The sequence below is a fragment of the Pseudorca crassidens genome, chromosome 7 (genome assembly GCF_039906515.1).
Source record: "Pseudorca crassidens isolate mPseCra1 chromosome 7, mPseCra1.hap1, whole genome shotgun sequence".
Taxonomy (NCBI): Eukaryota; Metazoa; Chordata; class Mammalia; order Artiodactyla; family Delphinidae; genus Pseudorca; species Pseudorca crassidens.
Window position 1 is genome coordinate 8,510,583 of NC_090302.1, and position 22,868 is coordinate 8,533,450.

General features: G+C 44.0%; 1 protein-coding gene across 9 annotated transcripts in view; it reads right to left on the minus strand.

The window, feature by feature from the left end:
• GARNL3 (GTPase activating Rap/RanGAP domain like 3) overlaps nt 1-22,868 on the minus strand; it is a 153,594-nt gene that overhangs the window by 37,330 nt on the left and 93,396 nt on the right. For all 9 annotated transcript variants that reach the window (XR_010944852.1, XR_010944853.1, XM_067743257.1 and 6 more), the window contains 8 exons: nt 21,664-21,728; nt 18,952-19,015; nt 17,118-17,144; nt 11,161-11,236; nt 10,387-10,485; nt 9,227-9,330; nt 2,521-2,629; nt 706-751 (listed from right to left, as the gene is read on the minus strand). Coding sequence is in view for 7 of the 9 variants with exons in the window: in XM_067743257.1 (XP_067599358.1) it covers nt 706-751; nt 2,521-2,629; nt 9,227-9,330; nt 10,387-10,485; nt 11,161-11,236; nt 17,118-17,144; nt 18,952-19,015; nt 21,664-21,728 (590 nt within the window). In the remaining 2 variants the exon portion in view is untranslated. The remainder of the gene's footprint in view (nt 1-705; nt 752-2,520; nt 2,630-9,226; nt 9,331-10,386; nt 10,486-11,160; nt 11,237-17,117; nt 17,145-18,951; nt 19,016-21,663; nt 21,729-22,868) is intronic.

Genomic DNA, 22,868 nt, shown 5'->3' on the forward strand with positions numbered 1-22,868 from the left:
CTAATTCTCACCAACCTGTCCAGGTAGAATCATTACCTTCACTCCACAGACGAGGCTTGAGGCTCCAAGAAGATAAACACCTTTTTTTTCAAAGCCTCAAAGTTAATAAGTGATAGAGCTGGGATTCTAACCCAGATCTATTTGGCTCAAAGTTCATGCTCTTTTCAGAACATCACGATACCTTTTAACAGATTAATTTTTGAGAACGGGATTAATTTTTGAGAAGGATAAACGGGCAAGAATGTAGCCTAGGAAGGAGGGTACTCTGGTCAAGATCAAATATATCACACTTGTGCCCTCTGTGGAGCACAGTAACATTCCTGACCCTGACCCTTGGGTCTACTGCATGGAGCAACACTATATGCAACAAGCTTTTCCTGAAGACACGGTGGCTTTCAAATCAATCAAAAAATATGTATATCAAGAGTCTTAGGACTTTCCTGGTGGCATAGTGGTTAAGACTCCGAGCTCCCGATGCAGGGGGCCTGGGTTCGATCCCTGATCAGGGAAGTAGATCTCACATGCATGCTGCAACTGAGAGTTCGCATGCCATGACTAAGGAGCCGGCGAGCCACAACTAAGGAGCCCGCTTGCTGCAACTAAGACCCGGTGTGATCAAAAAAAAAAAAAGTCTTAAAATGAATGCCAAATTAACATGTAAACATGAGAATTAGAACAAGCAATCGAGACAAAGTTGTTACCAACCTGTAATTGTCCTTTTGCTGATCATACCTCACTAAGGCAAAAATATCTGTGGTGATGGTTAAGGAAATTAATCAACGACCCCAACTCACACAGTCAACGGCTTGTGCTTTGCAAACCCTGTGTGCAGAATCATCCTGGACCTGCACTCCTGGGGTCAGGGCTCCTGTCACCCATAGGCTGAGATGGAACCTTGACTTCTGTTAAAGACACAGTCCGGGAAGACACAGGTTCAACCTCTGCATGCTCATCCTTTCGGGAAAGGGCTACTTCTCCAAATCCTTCAGAAAAGCAATATAAATAACGCTATTAAGCAACTAAAACAAAGCAAAAAGATCAGTTCCCTTGCCTGAAAGTATAAACAAGGTCCCAAAATGAAATGAGTCATATATTTCATCTCACACATTTTGAAAAGAAAAGAAATTTAAATGTTTCCACTGTACACCTTCCTTCTCTCTCCTTCTGGCTTTGGTAGACAAAACAAACCAAAACAAACCAGTGTAGCTGGCGGCAGCCTCTCAGTAGAATCTGCTTTGCTTGTGTCGGGCGAGTTGAGTCTGAAATAGTACCACCTCCACCAGCTTTTCTTTCCTTCTTCCATTCCTCCTCCTCCCCCACCATCTCCCAGCCCCGGCTTTCCTTAGCTAGGGCTAAAAACCATCCTCAGTCCCTCAGTTTCCACTCCTAGACTCAGTGGAAAGAATTTGCATTAATTATTGGCTTGTCCCTTTCCAGAAACAAATATGCCAAGCCTCAAATCTAAAACTCATAACAAAAGGAAATTCTAAAAATAATGATGATCTCTCTGTCATTCTGATCACTTCCCTCCCCCTCCTGGAGAAGTTTTCTTTCTGTTCTACAAGAAGAACCGCTGCAGGAAGAGGGAAATATTAGTCCTACATCAGTGAACAGAGCAAGATATCACTTATTATTAATGTGTACGTGCATATCTGTTTTCTTCCCTGCCCTCATGGCAATTTTGTGAGGCTACATTGAACAAGTCAAAGGATGCAGAGCAATCCACTTGCAGATGCAATGAGTCACCACGGTTCTATCTCCCAACACTTTCACTGGAGTTTCCAAGGAACATGAACAACTAGACAGAATTTATTCTGAAAAATGCCTATTAGTTGCCTTTTACTTATTATGTACAACCTGTAGGCACTACCACTGGGTCTCACTGTCATGGCCGGCGGCCCAGGACAACGGGGCCAAGGCTGGGGATGTGTTGGGCTGACCGTGCTCATGTGCCAGGCCTGTGTGACTGAGCTGAGCTTGGACATTACCGAGAACTTCAGCAGGGCTTTGGCAGCAATATGAGCTAAAGAGGGATGAGAGGAAGTAGAGGGAAAGCAAATAAAAATAGGATTAATTCTATCATATCTCAAATGTCAAGAGATGGTAATGTAGCAGCCATTCCTAGGGCTTAGAATCAACAAAGACACATTATTTTGGCTTTTTATCTTAACTTGCAAGTTTTTATACCTAAAGCAAATTTCTCAGAGGATTCACTAACTATAATTCTTCTAATTCCTTTATTATCAATGGGTGGTAGGAAGTTTCCCTCATTTCATAGACTACCTGAGGAAAGGGAAGATAGTTCCAAAGTCAAGAATTCTCTGAGAATGCGTCCATCCATTACTGCAATGGATGGAGAGAGAAGAGGGAAAAATACAACACAGTGGGTCTAAGAATCTAGCAACGCAAAACAACCACAACATGCCAGTCAACCGTAACATTTGGTTTGAGGGTCATTTTAAGTCCAGTGAGGCTGACCAACAGCTTGCTAGTGGGAGGGTTCACACAGGCTCAGGATACGTGTAAAGTGGGAGCGGATCATGGAAGGCTTGAAGGCGGGAGAAGGCTCCTCCCCTTCCTGGAACACGATGGTGACGATGTCATTTCCAATGTGGCGCTTCCTTTCTACCTGGACGCAAACATACAACACGTCCCTTGAGAAGTTTGCTCACACACGGTACATTCACAGAGTTAAAGCACTAACTCGGCACGACAAACCCCAACGCTCACAGAGCCCGGAGCTTCAGTATCTTTGTCTCCTTGCCTCCCAAATTTCACCAGCCCATCTCCTGGCTTCCCTAGCCATCTCCTCCCCTCCTCTTCCAATTCAGGCCTGCATTTCCTCTTGACTACCCTCCCTCAGGAGCCTCCTTAACAGCCTCCTTGCCTCCATTCTCTCCCACTTTACTGCTCTGATTGGGTTCACCTTCACTCCTGCCTCATCTCCTTAGTCTGACATTCAAGGCCCCCAGACCAGAGGCATTGCATCAGAATTCCCTAGGGACGGGGCTCAAACATGTATATTTAAAAATATAAATAAATGCCTTCGCTAGTTCTGAAGCATATACTTGGCGAGAACAATGGCCCTACCTAATCTGACCCCAGCTGACCTTTCCAAAATGATCTCCTAGACCTGTGGTCAGTGAATCTTTTCTGTACAGGCCCAGACAGTAAATATTTTTGGGTTTGCAGATCGTACTGTCTCTTTACAACCATGTAGCTGTGCTGTTGTGACAGAAAAGCAGCTATAGACAATACATAAATCAGCGGGCATGGCTGTGTTCCAGTAACACTTTATTTAACAAGCAGCACGCTGCATCCGGCCCATGGGCCATAGTTTGCCAACCCCTGTCCAAGACCTTTGCCTAACCGGCCAAACAGAATGAGTCACTGTACTCCATGGATCCCTTGTGTGTCCCCATTCTATACAGTAAGCTCCCGAGAACAGGATCCCTATCTGATTCATATTAGATATTATTCTCATTTTGCAAATAAGGAAACTAAGGTTGAGAGATGTTCTAATAATTTCAATTCAATTCAGTTCAAAAAGATTTTTGGCAATTGTTTCTTGGATATGACACAAAAAGCACAGCCAATGAAAGAAAAAAATACACAAATTCGACTACATCAAAATTTAAAACTTTTGTACACTAAAGGATGCTATCAACAAAGTGAAAAGGCAGCCCAAAGAATGGGAGAAATATTTGCAAATCATATATCCAATAACATATATAAAGAGCTCCTACAACTCAACAACAAAAATACAAATAATGTGATTTAAAAATAGGCACAGTACTTGAATACACAATTCTTTAAAGAAGATATACAGATGGATAATAAACATACAAAAAGATGCTCAATATATTAATTATTAGGGAAGTGCAAATCAAAAGCACAATTAGATACCACTTCACACCCATTAGGATAGCTATTTTTAAAAAAGAAAATAACAAGTGTTGTTACAAATGTGGAAAAATTGGACCTTATGCATTGCTGGTGGGAAAGTAAAATATAGCCACTGCTGTGGAAAATGTTATGGTGGTTCCTCAAAAAACTAAACATAGAATTACCATATGATCCAGCAATTCCACTTCTGGGTATATACTCCAAAAATTGAAAGCAGGGACTCAAATAAATATTTGTACACCAATGTTCTTAGTGGAAGTATTCATAATAGCCAAAAGGTGGAAATAACCCAAACATCCACCAGTGGATGAATGGATAAAGAAAATGTGGTATAAACATACAATGGAATATTATTCAACCTTAAAAAGGAAGGAAATTCTGACACATGGTACAACATGGATGAGCCTTGAGGACACTGTGCTCAGTGAAATAAGCCAGACACAAAGGGAAATGTTGTTTGATTCCACTTATATGAGATTCCTAGAATGGTCAAATTCATAAAGACAGAGAGGAGGATGGTGGTTGCCAGGGGCTGGGGGAGGGAGAAATGTAGATTTATTGATTAATGGGTACAGAGTTTCAGTTTGGGAAGATGATAAAGTTCTGGAGATGGACGGTGGTGATGACTGCACAACACTGTACTTAATGTAATTAATGCCACTGAACTGTACACTTAAAAGTGGTTAAAATTGTAAATTTTATGTTAAAATAAAAATAAGTAATTTTTGATGTATCAACTGATGAGTGGATAAACAAAATGTGGTAGGTATCTAAAAAATGGGAAATTATTCAGCAATAAAAAGAGATGAGATACAGATACAGGCTACAGCATGGATGAAACTTGAAAACATGCTAAGTGCAAGAAGCTAGTTACAAAAGACCACATATTATGTGATTTCATTTATACGAAGTGTCCAGAATAAGCAAATCAAGAGAGAAAGCAGACTGGTAGTTACCAGAGACCGGGCAGTGGTGGAGTGGGGAGTGATGGCTAAGAGAGGGGTTTCTCTTTGGGGTAAGAAAATATTCTAGAATTGACCCTGGTGATAGTTGAATAACCTTGTGAACATACTGAAGTGGGCAAATTGTATGGTATATGAATACTATCTCAATAAAGCTTTTATATATATATATTTTATTATTTTTTTAAGATTAATTAATTTTTATACAGCAGGTTCTCATTAGTTATCTATTTTATACATATTAGTGTATATATGTCAATCCCAATCTCCCAATTCATCACACCACCGCCCCCCCGCCTTCCCCGCTTTCTCCCCATGGTGTCCGTACGTTTGTTTTCTACATCTGTGTCTCTATTTCTGCCTTGCAAACTGGTTCATCTGTACCATTTTTCTAGATTCCACATATATGCATTAATATACAATATTTGTTTTTCTCTTTCTGACTTACTTCACTCTGTATGACAGTCTCTAGGTCCATCCACATCTCTACAAATGATCCAGTTTCATTCCTTTTTATGGCTGAGTAATATTCCATTGAATATACGTACCACATCTTCTTTATCCATTAGTTATAGTAAATATAACAAACAAGTGTACTAAATAGTACACATAACGTTAGGCGGTAATACGTGCAATGGAGGAAAGAGAGCCACGCAGGGGCCTGGGGGCGCTGGGAGAGGGTGGGTTGCAGCTTTAGATTCAGCCAGGGGTTCAGTTTAACAGCTGACATTTGGGTAGATCTGGGGGCAGTGAGTGAGTCAGCCAGAGTATACCTGGTAGGAGAGAGTTCTAGGCAGAAAGAAGGGCAACGCCAAGACCATGACATGGGACAGTATCTGGTGACTCTGGGGAACAGGAAAGGAAGCCAATGTGACTGGGAGGGAGGAAATAAGAAGAGCAGTGGGCGATGGGACCAGAGAAGGAACAGAGGTCACGCAGAGCCTTGCAGGCCACTCTAAGGATATGGCTTTGACTCCGAGTGAAGCAGGAGCCACTGTTTAGGAAGAGACTGACGTGCATTTTAAAGGGTCACTGTGGCTGGAGGACTGAGAAACAGTCTATCAGGCACCAGGGTAAAAGCAGGGAGGCCAGAGAGGAAGCTACTGCAATAATCCAACAAGAGGTGATGGGACTCAGAGCTGTGTGGTAACAGAATTGTGAGGAGAGGTTAGGTGTCATCTGAAGGTCGAGCCAACAGGATTTCCTGACAAATTGAAAATGGGATGAGACAGAGAGGGGTCAAGAATGACTCCAGAGTCATTTTGCCCCAGAAACTGGAAGAACAGAATAGCCATCAACAGAGATAAGAAAGACTGCAGGAGGAACAGGTCTGGAGGAGAGTTGGAGTTCAGCTTTGGAAAGACTAGGTCTTAGATGTTGAGCCCAGGGGAGGTGTCGAGAACGCTGCATATCTGGTCTGGAGTTCCCGCGAGGGCTGGCTGGAGCTGTAAGTTTGAGTGTCAGCGGCATAAAAAAGCTATTCAGAACCCTAAGACTGGATGAGATCATAAAGGGACGAATGAGTGTAGAAAGAGAAGGGAGCCGAGAACCGAGTCCTGGGGCTGGCGGCACACACGGGGTGTCCAAGATCATAGAGCTAGCTCGTGGCGGAGCTAGGGCTTGGCCCAGATCCGGCTGATCACAGAGCCTGTGCTTTCATCTGGTCCTAGGTGCTGCTGTCGGGGTCTGGAATGCTGGGAGACTGGATGTTAGGGGTGCAGACATCACGGGACGTTAGGGAGAAGATGAGTCTCAGAGAGCCAAATAACTACACCCCCTCCCCTGCCTGCATTGTGGTTTGGTCTGGTGATGGAGGAGAGAGATGAAGGCGTTAATTGTAATACCAGAACCTACAAAATCTTTGTGAAAGCTTGTTTCTTTACATCAGATTTGGGAATGTGGCTTGGACTGTTCCACTAGCATTCTAGATGCTAGGAGGTCAAAAAGCCACCAAGATTATATGAGCCACATTGGCCTCTGACTTTTTTTTTTTTTTTTTTTTTTTGCAGTACGTGGGCCTCTCACTGTTGTGGCCTCTCCCGTTGCGGAGCACAGGCTCCGGACGCGCAGGCTCAGCAGCCATGGCTCACGGGCCCAGCCGCTCCGCGGCATGTGGGATCTTCCCGGACTGGGGCACAAACCCGTGTCCCCTGCATCGGCAGGCGGACTCTCAACCACTGCGCCACCAGGGAAGCCCTGGCCTCTGACTTTTGACCGTTACCCTAGGCCCCCAAGAAACCATGACAGGTTCAGAAGGAGGCTTGCAGTTAGTGGGCCTTCTCTGCTCTCCCACAATCAGGCACCAATAAGGTTCACTGTCACTGTGCATTTCTTTGACTCTTCCCACCTGCTTTATCTTCCTGGTAATAGAGACAAGTTTTCTACTTGTGATTTTCTTCATATCTACTGATGCTGGGCAAGTGGAGGACACTAGCACTACCCATGGAGCTGGCCAGGATGTTGAGCACACCAGAGTCCATCTGGGAATATTTCAGTTCTCCTGGTAAATGCGTTACGTCTTAATATGCTAACAGCCCCCTCAAAAAGATAAGATTAACGACTTAGGACTTCCCTGGTGGTGCAATGCTTAAGAATCTGCCTGCCAGTGCAGGGGACACGGGTTTGAGCCCTGGCCCGAGAAGATCCCACATGCAGCGGAGCAACAAAGCCCATGCGCCACAACTACTGAGCCTGCGCTCTAGAGCCTGTGAGCCACAACTACTGAGCCAGCGTGCCACAACTACTGAAGCCCGTGTGCCTAGAGCCTGTGCTCCGCAACAAGAGAAGCCACGGCAACGAGAAGCCCACACGCCGCAACGAAAAGTAGGCCCAGCTCGCCGCAACTAGAGAAAGCCCGTGCACAGCAACGAGGACCTAACACAGCCAAAAACAAATTAAATTAAAAGAAAAAAGATTAAAGACTTGGGTTGGGTGAAGGTTGAACGTCACATTGCTTCCTCCTGTCTCTGGCTAATGCCCTTATCTGTCACAGGACATGGGCAATGTTGGTGAATGTACAGGGCTGAAAATGTCGGACAGAGTTGGGGGAGGAGGAGGATTGTAAAATACTTCAGTGGAAGTTTTTCACTATTATTGTTGAGATGTAAGAGGTCAACACAATTCATGACGATTGGGAAGGCCAGCTTGGTTTCTCTTCTCCACGTGATCCCAAGATCCTAAGAGCTTCAGCTCCTAAGAGGTAGAGGCAGCCTGGTAGCACTAACATAACAACCACACGAGGGAAGACGCCTTGCAGAAAGTAACTCTTAGCCACTTAAGCAGGCTTCCTAGGCTGAGGCACTTCCTGCTTCCACCTGTCCTTTACAAGTTAGCCTTCTAAAATCAGAACAAGCTTAAAACCTCCAATGGGTCTCCACTGCCTATAAGACAATTCACCAGCTCCTTATTTCAGGCCCCAAACCACCAGACAGAACGAGCTCTTCCTGACCTCCCCTCACCCCCCACTATGTCCCCAAAGCACCGCTATGTTTCAAGACAACACCACCATGTTTTAGCCTAATGATCTGCATTGTGTCTTTCCCCCTCACTGAAGTCTTACTGAAATATGGATTATAAGTGTTCAGAAAAAAGCCCTTTTAGCCCATCACATACCCTCTCTAGGTTCGTATTTTTCACAAATCTTTGCTGAATAACTGTCCATTCATGTTGGTGATATTTACTTATACAGATGCCTTCAGTGTGTAAAAAAAGGGACAAGAATCTAATAAAAAGGTAAATGGAACCCCCCCAAATCCTTCAAAAACCAGCAGCATGTATCATTGTTATATCTAGATTTCATCAAACTGGCAAGTTTTCTCCTGGAAGTGGCTAATCTCTGGGGTGGGTGAGGAGTGTCCTCAGGTAGCTTTTTCCCCGACGGGGCACAGGCCATGTAGATGCTCAGTGTTAACCTCCTGCACTAACCTGAAAAAACACTTGCAACCATTCCTCAGGAAACATAGTGTTACATCTTGGAAAAATCTCATTCTGACAAGACACAAGGCACATGGACAGAAGTCACAGAGAAGAGGCCACGTATATGCAAGATAGTCCCTCAGGAGTGTAGAAAACCACACTCACACAAAGGCGCACACACACACACACACACACACACACATCCACACAGACGTGTACACGCACCACTGCCTCTGATCCTTTATTTCCTGATCAGTGAGGGTAGTTCTTCCTACGGCTTGTTGAAAGTTCAAATAAACAGACTGTAACAACATCCCCCAAATTGGTGCCTGAAGTTCAGCTCATGTATTAACATCCGTAGTCTCTAATTCTATGAAGTCATAGCTATGCTTTCTCCACACTGAGGTCACTGACTATTGAATGGTTTGCGTGTTCACACGTACCTGCTGTTTGTTCTCTTTGGAATATGGCAACATGGTGGAAACATGAAACATGATCTCATGCCCTTGGTAGATGGTATAAACAGAATGCATCCCTGTGGTGTCATCTGTAAAATACAATATACATTAGTGAGCACAGAGAATTCTGAGGCCATAAGGAAACAGTCTTTATTTGCAGACTAGAGGAATACAGCACAGTTAGTACATCCCAAAGACCCTATGATTATCCACCTGAGTGGAAGCAACAGTATGGAACCCCCTCCAACTGATGCAAGGCTCCTGCCCACACGGGGGGACCTCTTCACCCCCATCTAAGCTCGCTTGCTGTCTGATTCATGCCTTGCCTTGGAGCAGAGGAGATCATGGGAAGTCTGGGCTCAAAAGGAGAGTATGTTACAATTCCTTGCCTTCTAGTACTGCTGGTGTTCAGGACAAAATGAACACAAGATGACATACACACAGCTATCGTGTCCATAAAACAAAAGGAACTATATCCCTGGCAGCATTGTATAGTGATTCAAAGCATGTGCTTTGGAGTTAGACTTGGGTTCGAGTTCTCATTAGCTATGTTCCTTTTGACACATTACCTTGCCTTCTCTGAGCCTCAGTTTCTTAATTAGAAAATGGGGATGAAAACAGTGTCTAACTGCTAGGGATGTCTATCAGATCACACTGGGAAAGGGCAGTGAGGATGATGGACTTGCAGGGCCTCCAGGAGTCACCACAGGCACACAGAGCTCGTCAGGGGGGCAGGAGCAGGGGGGAGCTGAGGCCTGACAACTGGGACCGAATACTTCATCCCTGCATCTGCCAGTTAAGTTACTCACAGGGCAGCTCTCACAAATCGCCTAACCTTTCTGTTTTCAGAGTCTGTGACACGACTCCAACGTGGGCGAGATGGGGCCCCCAGAGGGTCAGGGTACCTGATTTGAAGCCTATCAAATTTAGGCTAAATGAGCCTCATGTCACCTGCCTGGCTTACATCAAGGACTGGCCGTGAAGAGCAAATAAAATGACAGAAGTAAAAGTACAGGAAAAGAACTAGAAATGCTGTACAGTTATGAGATAGCGTACCCCACCTTGGGTATAAATTCAAATTCAGATGAGGCTGACTAACAAAAGTTATACAAGTCACAGCAGAATGGATCAGGAGGCAACCTTACTTTTGGTGTCCAGACCTCCACGGTAGCCTGTCCAGCCCTTGAGAGTGATTGTGTCACCCAGGAGATTTAAAAATTTTTGAAAAGCGTCACTTCCGATTTCTGTAAGAAGAGGTCAAATGTGAAGAAAGTACAGTGTCCACAAGTCCCCGTTTTCTAACTATGCAGTGAAATCACTTGAAAATTAACTAGGCTCCGCCGACATGTGCAGCAGGCAAACAGAATGAGAAGTCGTGCTTCCCTCTTCTCGGAGACTGTACAGGAGGGTCACAGTTCCCAGAATCCGAGGAAAGGAAAGCTACAGAATTAGACTAACCAAGCTGAGCGCTGCCAGACTGGGGTCACAAGCGTCTAGTGTTGCAAAATGAGAACATCATTACTGCTCCCATTGATAAGAGACAGGGCCTTAATATGAGAAGTGTGAGATAACAGGAAATGGGGCCATTTTGTAATTCTCTCAAGCATAAAGATCCCAGAGAAAGTCGCCTCTTTGCTCCTGAGATTATGTAGAATGAAATTCTTCAAGTCCCCATGTAATTTTCTAGTTAGACTGTATCCCTGGTGCCAGTAATTCGGTGACCAATAAATATTTGCCAGATGAAGGAAACTGGGCAACTTCTTTCCTATAAAATTTACCCTGAAAATTCACCCTTCAACTTCATAAAACTACTGGCTGTTTCTTTGCATTAAAAACTCCAATGCAACAGGCAGGTTCAGCTGGGATCATCTAAATTGCAGTGAGGCGGGGCCGGGTGTCAGAAGAAAGGAGACACTCACCATTGCTGAACATGTCATCATCTGTGAGCTGCCCATCTTTGGCAAAAAGAACCCCAAACTTGAAATTCACAGAGCCCTTACAATGAGACAACAAAGGTGCTGAATTTAGTTTTCTCATCAAAGCGTACACAGCTAAGAGACGTGCTAGTCGTTATTCAGGAATACTACAGTGACCTGAATGACTACTTGGTGGATTACTTCCTCCCCTCCACCTCAATTTTGACCAATATTAACAACAATCATTCCTTGATTTTTATAGCTTACAGAGGAAACTGTGCTTTTCTGTGAGTTCATTTGAAATGTCACTACTAATAGCGTCTGCAGGATGCCAGGTCCATTGTGCAGCAAAACAGTGCTCAAAATAAATAGCCCACAGGAACTCACAGGACTGGCACCATCCTCTGATCAGCCCCGCAGCAGCAGTCTGGAACCTGGAGAGCTCAGTGTAATTCAAAATTTAACACAACAATCTGAGGCTGATATCTCGAGGACTCCTTTAGAAATAGAAATGGAAACTGTAGGCAACGTATTCTAAAAGCTCAGTTGCCCCAATTCCTAAAGCTATTTAATCTCAAGAAGTCATAAAACAGATGTGGGGAGAAAAAGGCAATCAAGAAGTAGTTAGTACAAATGTTCAGTCTACTATCCTCAACTTTAAATGCTGGGTTAAAATCAGACTCTGTGGGAATGATAAATACCAAATGCAAGATAACAGCTTCCACAAGGAAGAGAGAGGAATGGGATCCGGGAGCTCAACTGTATTTTTAATATATATATTTTTTCTTAAATTGGGTAATAGGGTTATAGGTCTTCATTATGTTGTTGTCTATACATTTTTGTGTGCCTGAAGTATTTCATAATTTTAAAAAATCTGAGGTTGGAAAAGAATCAACCCTTGCAAGGCTGTTTGATGGGGGAATTCTCAGGGGTCAGTTAAGGGGCAAAGAACAAAGGTGATTAAAACATTGCCAGCGGGTCAGAGTGGGGAATCAAGGCAGAATGCCTGAATTCAGGACAGCTGGATCTGGGAGAATTAAGACTGAAAATCCAAAGGTCTACGGCTGTACTTCTAAACATTCTTCTGCCCCCGATACACCTGAGGGACAGATGCATACCCATCAGTAGTAGTAATTTTCTATCTGGTGGTTTCCTCTACGGAGTGAGGAAGAGGGAGGCGGCTCCCAGGCTGTTCCCTCCACCCGGGGCTCCTCCACAGCTCCTTCTACAGAAGCTCTTGCCCACCATGCGGGTCTCAACTCAAACGTCGATTTCCAGAGAGGCCTTCCCTGATCTCCCAACACACTCCCGCATTGTTATTCTCCGTCCCGGCAGCTTATTTATTTTCTTAATAGCACTATTCACACTCTGTAATTCTTTTTATTGAGCTTGCATATTTGTCCGTTTCTCCCACTAGAACTTAAGTCCTGTGAAGGAGGGAAGGTACACATCTTATTTTCCGTGGAATCTCCAGGACCCACCACTGTGCTGGGTATATTGGAGAGGGTTAATAAATATTCATGGCATAATTGTATGCGTAATAAATGAGAAAAGAAACACAAGTGGTCAGATACAACTTATTTTTCACAAGCTGCTTCCAAATGATCACCTCTTCATCACAAACACGTTTTTGGTAAATTTCTTGGGATTTTGTCAAGGATTTCTGTCCACTTCAGGGTTCTATGATTTTTGTAGCTCTTCTTTCTCTCCCTTGGGAATGTGACAGCAATCACATGTCTCTGAGACTCTGGCACCGCTTCCACTCTCAGTGGTCCCTTAACAAGCACCTACAGTAGTCTGGGGTCTGACAGATGACCCTCTTAGAATAACAGTGCAGAGACTAAAGCAGTGGTTCTCAAACTTGACCAGGCATCAGTATCACCTGGAAGGCTTGTTAAAATAAAGATTGCTGGCCCCATTCCCAGGGTCTCCAATTCCACAGGTCTGGGGTAGGGTCCAAGAATTTGTATTTCTGATAAGTCCACAGGTGACATTTATGCTGCTGGCCCAGAGGCCCCACTTTGAGAACCACAGGACTAGAGGAACCAGCCAGCAGACGGTCAGGAGGCCCAGGATCAGGTCCAGCTGAGCTGACAGCTAGCAAGCCAAGGGCAGAAAGACTGGGTCAGTGACTGGAGCGATGAGCCATGAGCCATGAACTAACAGCCTGTTCGAACCAGAAGGGACCCTCTGGTCCACTGAATCCGTAGCTTTCATTTTACAGAAAGGACAACTGAAGCCCAGGGAAGACGAGACTTGCTCAAGGCTGGTACTAAGTGGATGGCAGGACTGGGGCTGGAAGTCGGGTCTCCTGACTTTCAGTCCAGTGCTCTTTCCAACGCAGTGGCAGAGTCTTCTCAGGATGGTTTTGAGTTGAGTGAAGCTAAGAGTTACAAGCAGAAATGGGACCCTCTGCTGCCTGATCACTGGCTGAAGCTTTAAAAAGCTTTGTTGGGGCAGCTCTGTGACTGGCATCAGTACCCTTGCTGAGGGTACTCACCCACTTCAGGGGGAGGCTCCAGAAAGACTGGTGTGGCAAGGCCTTGATAAGTACTTGAAATTCCTTACGGGGTCTCATTTTGGTAATTTTGTTTCCCGGGCTTCCCAAATGATGTCAATGAATAACAGAGTTTTCTCCTATCTCCAGAAATCAGGGCATCGCTGAACAGATGCATTATAATTTTTGAGGAGATAGTTTTTAGGAGGGGCTATTTGAGGAGGGCATCATTTGATTTGGGGCTACCTGACCACCACGGGTCATATTTTAACGAAGTGTTGAGCCTAACGTCACCAGTGCTTCATGAGGCTGGCTGCCACTTGGGGGATGGGAGGGAGTGCTCAAAGTCCCAAGACCACACCTGGGCCCCTGGAGGGAGGTGACTGGTGGAGGGAATCTGTGGGAACTGGTTTTCTTGGAACTTCAGTCCTGCTCAGACACTCACCATAGAGATGAGGTCATATTTGTAATGCCTACTTGTATGGGACTTAAAATTTTTAAGTTCTAAATTTCCCGAGACAAAACTCAACATGATTATAACCAACGTATAGTCACATTCTTGGGAATTAATAGTATGCGAGGAATTATATTTCTTCTGAAGAAAGTGAAGTATACGGGGGAGACTAACGTCCCATTGATTCCAGAAGACTCTTTTGGAATCAAGAAATGATGTCCTGATTCAAAACTGGACGCCCCCGGTTCCTTGTTACTCTTATTTAGGCAATGTCTCCATATTTCTGTGATTCACATGTTCCTACACATCTGTCACCCTCTCCACGTGTGTTTACTTGGGATGCCATGTTCTCTCCTGGCAGGGGCAGGGGGCGCTCTCTACACAGTGGACAAATAAAACTTGGGTTTCAGGACACCAAACAACACTTTACCAAATAGCTAACCTTTCAGAAACATCACTAGTATTGTTTACTAATTTTTTCCCTGCCCATCTTTGCAGCTGATTATCGCTACAATTGGGTGGAATTGAGATAAAGTCAAGAAGCTGGCAGGATTAGAGAAGAGTGCATTGGCCACACAGCTCTCACAGAAGCTCTGAAGGATGCTGGTCACTGCTCACACCTCTTCAGGTACATTGTCATGAGTGCTCTTGTTGCTTCTAGCAAATATCCCCTTAGTAAGGAAATAAAATTGAGAAATAAAGAGATCAGCTACTCCTTTTTCAAAATTTGGGAGATCCAAAGAAAAGTGTGAGAGGATATACACCAAACAGCAAACAGTGGTTCTTCAAGGGAGGGTGGAAGTGGCGAAGTGGGGGAGCTTTCATGTTTTCCATTGATAAATTTCTGTACTGTTTGTCACAACGGGCAGGTGCATGCACTCTTGGGCGCTCAATAAATATTTGTGAATTAGCGAGTACAGTCATTTTGAGACATAAAAACTATATATAGTATAATCCTAATTTTATATAAAATATAACAAACATATATCAAAATGTGATACTATACGAATACTAGTTTCCTCTGTGATTGTAGGTGATATTTTCTTTATGCCTTTCGTGCATTTCTGTATTCTTCAAATGTTTGCCAGAAATGTGTATGACTTTTATTTTTTGCCTTTTACAAACTACACGTGGAGTTCATGGATTCTTTAGCAAAAAGCATGATTCATACATGGTGAATATGTAGATTAAAATGTAGATGTCTCCTTCTGCCCGCTCTCTGCCTCATCCCACCTTACACTTCCACGAACCTGCCCAAAGCAACTCCTGCCAACAGTCGGCAGTGAAACCTCTCAGCCTGCTTCCTTGCATTTACATCACCATGTTCAGGAATCAGCTGAGATGCCGTTACCTCAGAGAAACCCTCCCTGTTTGGTTAATGTATAAAACCTACCCCTGACCCCACATCACCTACCTTGTTTACTTTCCCCACAGCTATTGGGGCTGTCAACAGTACCGTGTTTATGTTTGCTTATTTACTTCCTTAGTTGGTCTTAGCCCACCAGATTGTAAACTCCATGAAGAAGGGACCTTGTCTTGTTCAGCAATCCCCAATGCCTCAAGTAGTACACGGTTCACCCACAGTCAGAGTTCAGTAAACATTTGTTGAATCAATGAATGAAGGAGAGGAATGAATGAATGAATACACATAGAAATCTGTGTTTATAAAAACAACTGGGATTATACTGTAAGTATTGCCCTGTGAATTACTTTTTTCTCAGTAAATACTATGTCGTGGAAATGTTTCCATGCCAGTAATGAGGTCTACCTCATTCTTTTTAATGGCATCATAGTATTTCATAGTTCATTCAATCAATACATAATTCACTTATTCAACCAACAAATATTTACTTTGTGTCCTCTATCTGCACAGTTCTAGGCTCTGAAGATACAGCAGTGAACAAAATTGAATAAGTCCCTGCTCTCATGGTGCTTACATTCTAATGGGGGCAATAGATAAAAACTGAATAAATGAAATCCATGTGTTAAGAAGATAAGCAAAGCAGTAAGAAGGGCAGTGGGTGAGAGGCAGGGTGTGCTATCTTAAACAGGTGACCAGGGAAGGCCTTGCTAAGCAGAGATACTAATCAAGTGAGGGTGTGACCCATGAGACACCTGGGAGGAGCATCCCTGCGGTGGGAAGAGCAGACTTCCTGAGGAGGTGGAAGAAGAAGGAAGTCAGTGTGGTTAGTGCAGAGCAGAGGATGGAGAGGTGGCACCAGCCATACCACGCAGGCCCTCGTAGGGAGGACCTGGCCTGGCATGTTTGGATACTCTGTGAAAACTAGAAGAGAGGGCAAGAGAGGAAGCAGGGAAAAGAGCTGGAGAGCTGCAGAGTCCAGGCAGGAGACGGTGGGGCTGGTGTCGAGGGGTTCGAGCGGTGGTGGTGGAGGCATTGAGACGTGTCCATGGAATGTGCTGATGGATTAGATGGGGGGTGTGACAGAAGGAGAGGTGTCAAGGATGTTCCCAAGTTTGGCCTGAGCAACTGGACAAATGATACTGCCATTTACCGAGAGGCACAGTGTACACACACTCCACTGATTTACTCAACTGTCTATAGATAATATTTCGGATATTTCTCTATGTTAGTTATGGACTTGGAAAACCCAACATATTTTTTTTTTAAAGTGGGACAACAGGAAATGGAAACATGCAAATAATATGGCATTCTGTAAGTCGAGTGTGCTAATAAAGTACACTAGCTTTAACTGAATGAAAACAAAACCCTAATTCCTTACCCTGATCATGAGGTTAACATTCGAATATTTCCAAGCAGATTTAAGCAACTTGATTGTTTTTCTATATTTATGGCTAGCTGCATAGAAAATTCTGAAATACACCCGAGAAAACATGTCAGTGGAGTCTTTCAGTGATAAGAGATTCTCGCTGTGCAAATCCACAGAGAGGTGTGCCTGGGATAAAGGGCTGTGTTCCTGGTGAAGGGGAAGCTCATTTACAAATACGGAGGCGGAGCAGCACAACCAGGCATCTCGCGAGACTACTTACCTCTTGTTCTTCAAGAACCAGCAAGTCCTGTCAAATGAAGTTCGAAAAGTTATGTCCATGCTGAATGGTGGTCATTTTATGTTGACTTTCTGTGAAAGCCAAGCTTCAGTCTACTGACATTGACACCACTTTTCTCCCCTTCGAAGTGCTTAAAATATTCAAATTTAGCCCTACAGATTTTTATACAATACCTGGTCATTTAGGAAAGGCATATTATACCACAACTATCGGGAAACAAAGATGATGCACAGCAGTGGGAAGAAACACACAGATACCGAGGTTTCTCTAACCACTTAAAGCTAGCTTATCATATGCCGCTTCTGGGAAGATTTCGCCCGAGAAAAATGTTACACAGAAGGGCAGCAGAAACAGACAAATAATATTTTAAAACAGCATCAGCCACCTTCCCACTTGTGGTGGAAAGATGCCTCCTTTAGAGTGCAGGTGGTTTATTTTCTGTTTACCTTTTGGATCCAGTGTTTTGTAAGAACTCTTTTCCCTACACCGGAAGCCTGTTGCTCAAGCCTTCCTAAGGGAAATCTACAGACACCTGATGACAGCAGGGGAACTCCTGCTGGTAAGTTGCACACACACACACACACACACGGATGCTCACACCCACAGAGGATGGAGGGAAAGCTCATGAATGGAAGGGAGAGTGTGAAAGTGTCTTTTGTTTGGTGAAAAACAGCGCACAGAGTTATGATATAAATAGGCAGAAGGTTGCTGTATCTCGTTTTCTTGTCCTGTCTCATTTTGTGGGAGAGAGAAAGCAGATAAGGATGGCCAGGCAGGGGTGACCTCTCTGGGCAGAGGGATCTGCTCAGCAGCAAGACGCAGAAGGAAGCATCCAAAAGCCTCGTGGGTTTTGGCGCCAGTGTCTGGGGGTCCAGGCTCCAAGGAGGAAGGAATTGAGTATGATAACTGGTACAAATTAAGTAATAAGGGCACACTGGTACTGAATTTATAATTCTAATTTGTTTTTAAGGTGGCTATAAGGAACTACTATTAAGCACATTATGGCTTAAAGTTGCTTAAAGTTTAACCTAACACATCCATTTTTGCCTCAGTTCCTTCTGGGGTTGAGTCAGGGTACAAATACTATTTTAAAAATTAAATTAGAACAAAAGACATGGGAATTCACAATTCTATACATTTCTGGTAAGCTAAGTTGAGAGCCAGGAACTTATCATAAAAGCTAACTGTATCGTGAAGGTATGTACACAAAGATCGCTCACGCTTCCATCCATCCTTCTCATACTGCCTGAATTATTTCCCTGAAAAGCAGATTTAAGCATGATGCTCCTTTGCTTAAAGATTCTACTGGCTCCCCGCTGTCTCCTGGATAGAGTCCAGCCTGCCTCTCCAGCCTCTTCCTGTGTCACCCCACCTGGCATGCCAACTCCTCGAAGCTCAGCTCTAACACACAACTGTCACACCATTAGTGATGGCTGTGTTTATACGTTTCAAGGGGATGATTTCAAAGCGAAATTGATTGCAACTGCAAGACAAAAGTTTGGCTGACATTTTTCGGATGGACTGTTACCTAGTTTATGACTCTAAATTTTTTTTCTCCCAAGGCAGACTGCTTTCCCTTAACAGTAAGTCCTAGGACAGCTTTCGGGACATCTTCTATCCTCTGAATTTCTGAAAATGACAGACTCCCAGCCTCTATCTTAGACTGACTGCATCAGAATGTCGGGTGGGAGGTTCTCCATGATGAGAACCGCTGGTGATTCTGGTTGGGATCCTAGGCTAAGAATCACTGATGATTTGTCAGTTCTAACACTGTGATCAAATTTATACAATTATGAAGCACAAAATTCTCTGTTACCTTTTGTATCTCAGGATGAAAAATTTCCCTGGGGCCTTTCTCGAATTTGTCCAGATTCATGGCACTGAAATAGAATGGACAGAGTGAGCCGCAGTGTGGTGGAGACTTAAATAATGTGGAGCCAGTCTCAGGTCTTCAGGAAAGCTAAGTATCATCTCCTAGAAAATCACAGCTGGATTCCCTGAAGGGCCACAGGAGGTGCAAACCAACAAGGAGTGATCAATGAAGGGACACATGCGAGTAGCCAAGCGCAGTGACTGCACCCTGAGCACGCTCACAGAGTAAGAGAGGGAGGGGGGATTGAGAGCATCTGTTTCAGGCAACCTTGACTAATCTCCATGATGCTTACTTTTATTTACTAAAAAAGTGATTCACTGACATTTACATAGCAATTAATGATGAAATGTAACTAAGATGACCTGACGTGTCTTTCTTCCTTTGGCAATTCCTCTCCCATTTAGGGCAAAAGGCTGTCCTTAGCAGGATTGTTCTTTTATGTTTTGCTTTGGACAAGCAACGTGAATTTCCTTGAGCTAAGTTCCCCTAGAGGTAAAACAAATTGGACTAGACGTTGTCTAAGGCCTCTTTCAGCAAGAATCCTCATATTTGTAAATGAAAGGTAAAGATAATAGCTAATATTTACAGCGTATTCACTATACGCCAGGCACCCTGCTAAATGCTTTACATGGATTTACATGGCTTTACATGGATTATCTCATTTAATCTCTATGAGGCAAGTACTATTTTATCCCCATTTTAAGGATGAGTAAATTGAGGCTCAGAAGTTAAAGAAATAGTCCAGGATAACAACGCTGTGAAGTAGTGGAGCCATGATGTGAACTCAGGCTTATCTGACTCCATAGTATTTATATTTTAATTTCCTTTTCAGTTTCCAAGTTCATGATTGTAACAAACAGAGATAAAATATTTTCTTCTGGGCTTCCCTGGTGGCGCAGTGGTTGAGAATCCACCTGCCGATGCAGGGGACACGGGTTCGTGCCCCGGTCCAGGAAGATCCCACATGCCGCGGAGCAGCTGGGCCTGTGAGCCATGGCCGCTGAGCCTACGCGTCCAGAGCCTGTGCTCCGCAACAGGAGAGGCCACAACAGTGAGAGGCCCGCATACCGCCAAAAAAAAAAAAAAAAATATATATATATATATATGGTTTTTTTTTCTTCTATTGGCAGCAACTGTAGACGTTTTATTCTTCGCATCTTTAAAAATACTCTCTTGCTGCAGCTTCCTCTGGCTATAAGTGGAGGACTGAAAAGTGAAGGCCTACTCAGACAATTAAATGAAATTACAACTCAGTGAAATCCCTGGTCTTTAAATATACAGAAGAAAGGAGCTGGAGAAACTTCATTTTAGAAGAAGAAGAAGAAAAAAGGATTCACAGAAATTTAAGCCCATATAATTCAAACTATTGCTCTCAAAGCAAGTTAAGATTTAGAAGCAGCAAGATACTTCTGTGCTCAAGAAAAAGGTTAACCTCTGCACTGATGCCCTCTTAGCTCGGGCTTCAGACTGGCCAGGAGAAAGATCATGGGGCCTGGGGAGAAGGTCTGCAATCTGAAGACGAAGTCAAGCTTGAACGTGAGATATGAAATGTTTTACTTCTTAATCCTTGGACCCTTTCATCAGCCAATTGCAATCCCTAACTGACAGTCAAGTTTGTCACTCTAACAGACATTCTGGCAAGTACGAGTCGTGGGTGGGAACATCAAAAACACCACCTCCTGCCACCACCTAGTTGCAGATAAATAAAGACTAAATCACCAGGCCACTAGGATAAGGTCTCAGACTCACACAGGATGGCATTAGTGATTGACAGCCCAAGCCCTGGCATCACACGAACCCAGGTTTAATTCCCAGCTCTGTGGTTTACCAGCTGTGAGATCTTTGTCAAATCTCTTCAACTCTCTGAGGCTCCGACTCCTCCTATGCGGAGTGGTGGTAGTAATAGATCTACTTTATGGAGCTGATTTAAAGATTCCCCAAGAGAATGCTTGTCAAGCGTTTAGCACAGCACCTAACAAACAGAAGCTACTGTTACTATGATGTAACATCTTAGCTGGTGACAGAGCAACAGGCCGACCGACCTGCGTGGTGGCATTCCCGAGGGGAGGCTGCCACCCGACATGGGGGAGAGATGAGAGGGAGGTGGAAAGATGGGAGCACGAGAGGCAGCTGAGCACCGAGCAGCGAGCGGTTCCTTCCATTCACTTAACTTTCTGTTGGTTAAGAATAAGCACGTTCTTCTCAGAGAAGCATTTGCTGACATCTGAGTTCTATTTCAAACCAGAAAAATGAAAGGAAAAAAATTTCTTGATTTTCTTTACGAAACCAAAATATTTGCCTGCGTGCCGGAAAAAAGAAGCAGGTGACGCATGCAGAACACAAATGCTTGAGAGCAAAGCTCGGAACCAGCCGGACCTGGACTTGCGCCTCAGTCCTACTATACACAAGCAGTGTGATCTTGGCTTTGTCCTTCTGGGCCTCTATTTCCTCATCCATAAAATGGGGACAATAACACTATCTGTCCTATAGGGCTGCTGTGACGATTCAGTGACGTAATGCATGTCGAGAGCTTAGCAAAATGTTGAGTATAACGCCAAGGTCCAAGGAAATAGCAAGCTGACATCAGAATGATCACAGGAAAAACCCATTTATGGGTGCCAGGTGGGTTATGGGTTTCTGCTCATTCGTACTCACCTTAAGATGGACTTCACAGAGAGCGTTTTTGTGGGGCTGTAGGGAAGGCATATTTTCTGGGTACCCTGGAAAGTCAAAACAGCAAACCAGTGAGAAGTCTGGCAATTTCCATCTCTGAGAGAGTCTTACCTGGTCATTTAAAAGAAACCCATACCCAGTCTTTCTCATTTTTCTTCATATATATAAATACATTTTATGTTAGAAAAACTCTTACTGAGGTTCGACAGCATCTTCCACCATTCCCCCCTACCTGGCATTTACGCTTTTCTTTTCTTTTTTTTTTTTTTTTGCATTGGGTCTTCGTTGCTGTGCATGGGATTTTCTCTAGTTGCGGTGAGCGGGGGCTACTCTTCGTTGCTGTGTGCAGACTTCTCATTGTGGTGGCTTCTCTTGTTATGGAGCACAGGTTCTAGGTGCGCGGGCTTCAGTAGTTGTGGCATGCAGGCTCAGTAGTTGTGGCACACGGGCTTAGTTACTCCTTGGCATGTGGGATCTTCCCGGACCAGGGATCGAACCCTTGTCCCCTGCATTGGCAGCCGGACTCTTAACCACTGTGCCACCAGGGAAGTCCCGGCATTTATGCTTTAAGCATTATTTTTCAGCTTCTGGACTGCTGGGTCCGCGCTGTCTCAGATGCTGTGATGAGCAGATGAGCCGTCTGAACCAGAGGAGAAGGAGGTTTGGTCTCTGAGCCAAGAATTGGATCAGCCTCAAAGATCAGAAGAAGAAAACTGTCTCCACACATTCAACAGGACCCAAATGTGATTCCTCCAGGTCAAAGAGTTTTTAAACTAGAAGTCACCCGATTCTTTCAGAGAAGTTTTCATAATGTGTACTTTTATATTTGTCTGTGTTTACTTATTTAAAGTCTGTTTCTTCCTCTCTGCATGAGTACCCATTGTGACCAACTCATAGGAAGTACTCAATCAATACTGGCTGAACGAAAGGGAATGAAGGAAGGATTGCCTGATGGCTCAGTCCCACGTCTGAGCACCCAGGAGAGATGAGGGCTAGTCTCTTTTACAATCTCCAAGAAAGAGACAATACAGATTTATAATTCACAAAGGATTTATACTACATACTTATTTAGCAAAAGAGATTATGATGCAGTCCACGTATAAAATTCCCTTTCTAACTATGACTAATAATAACATCGGCAGCACAAACAGCTAGAGAAGGGAAAGGACATTCCTTGTAGGAATCAG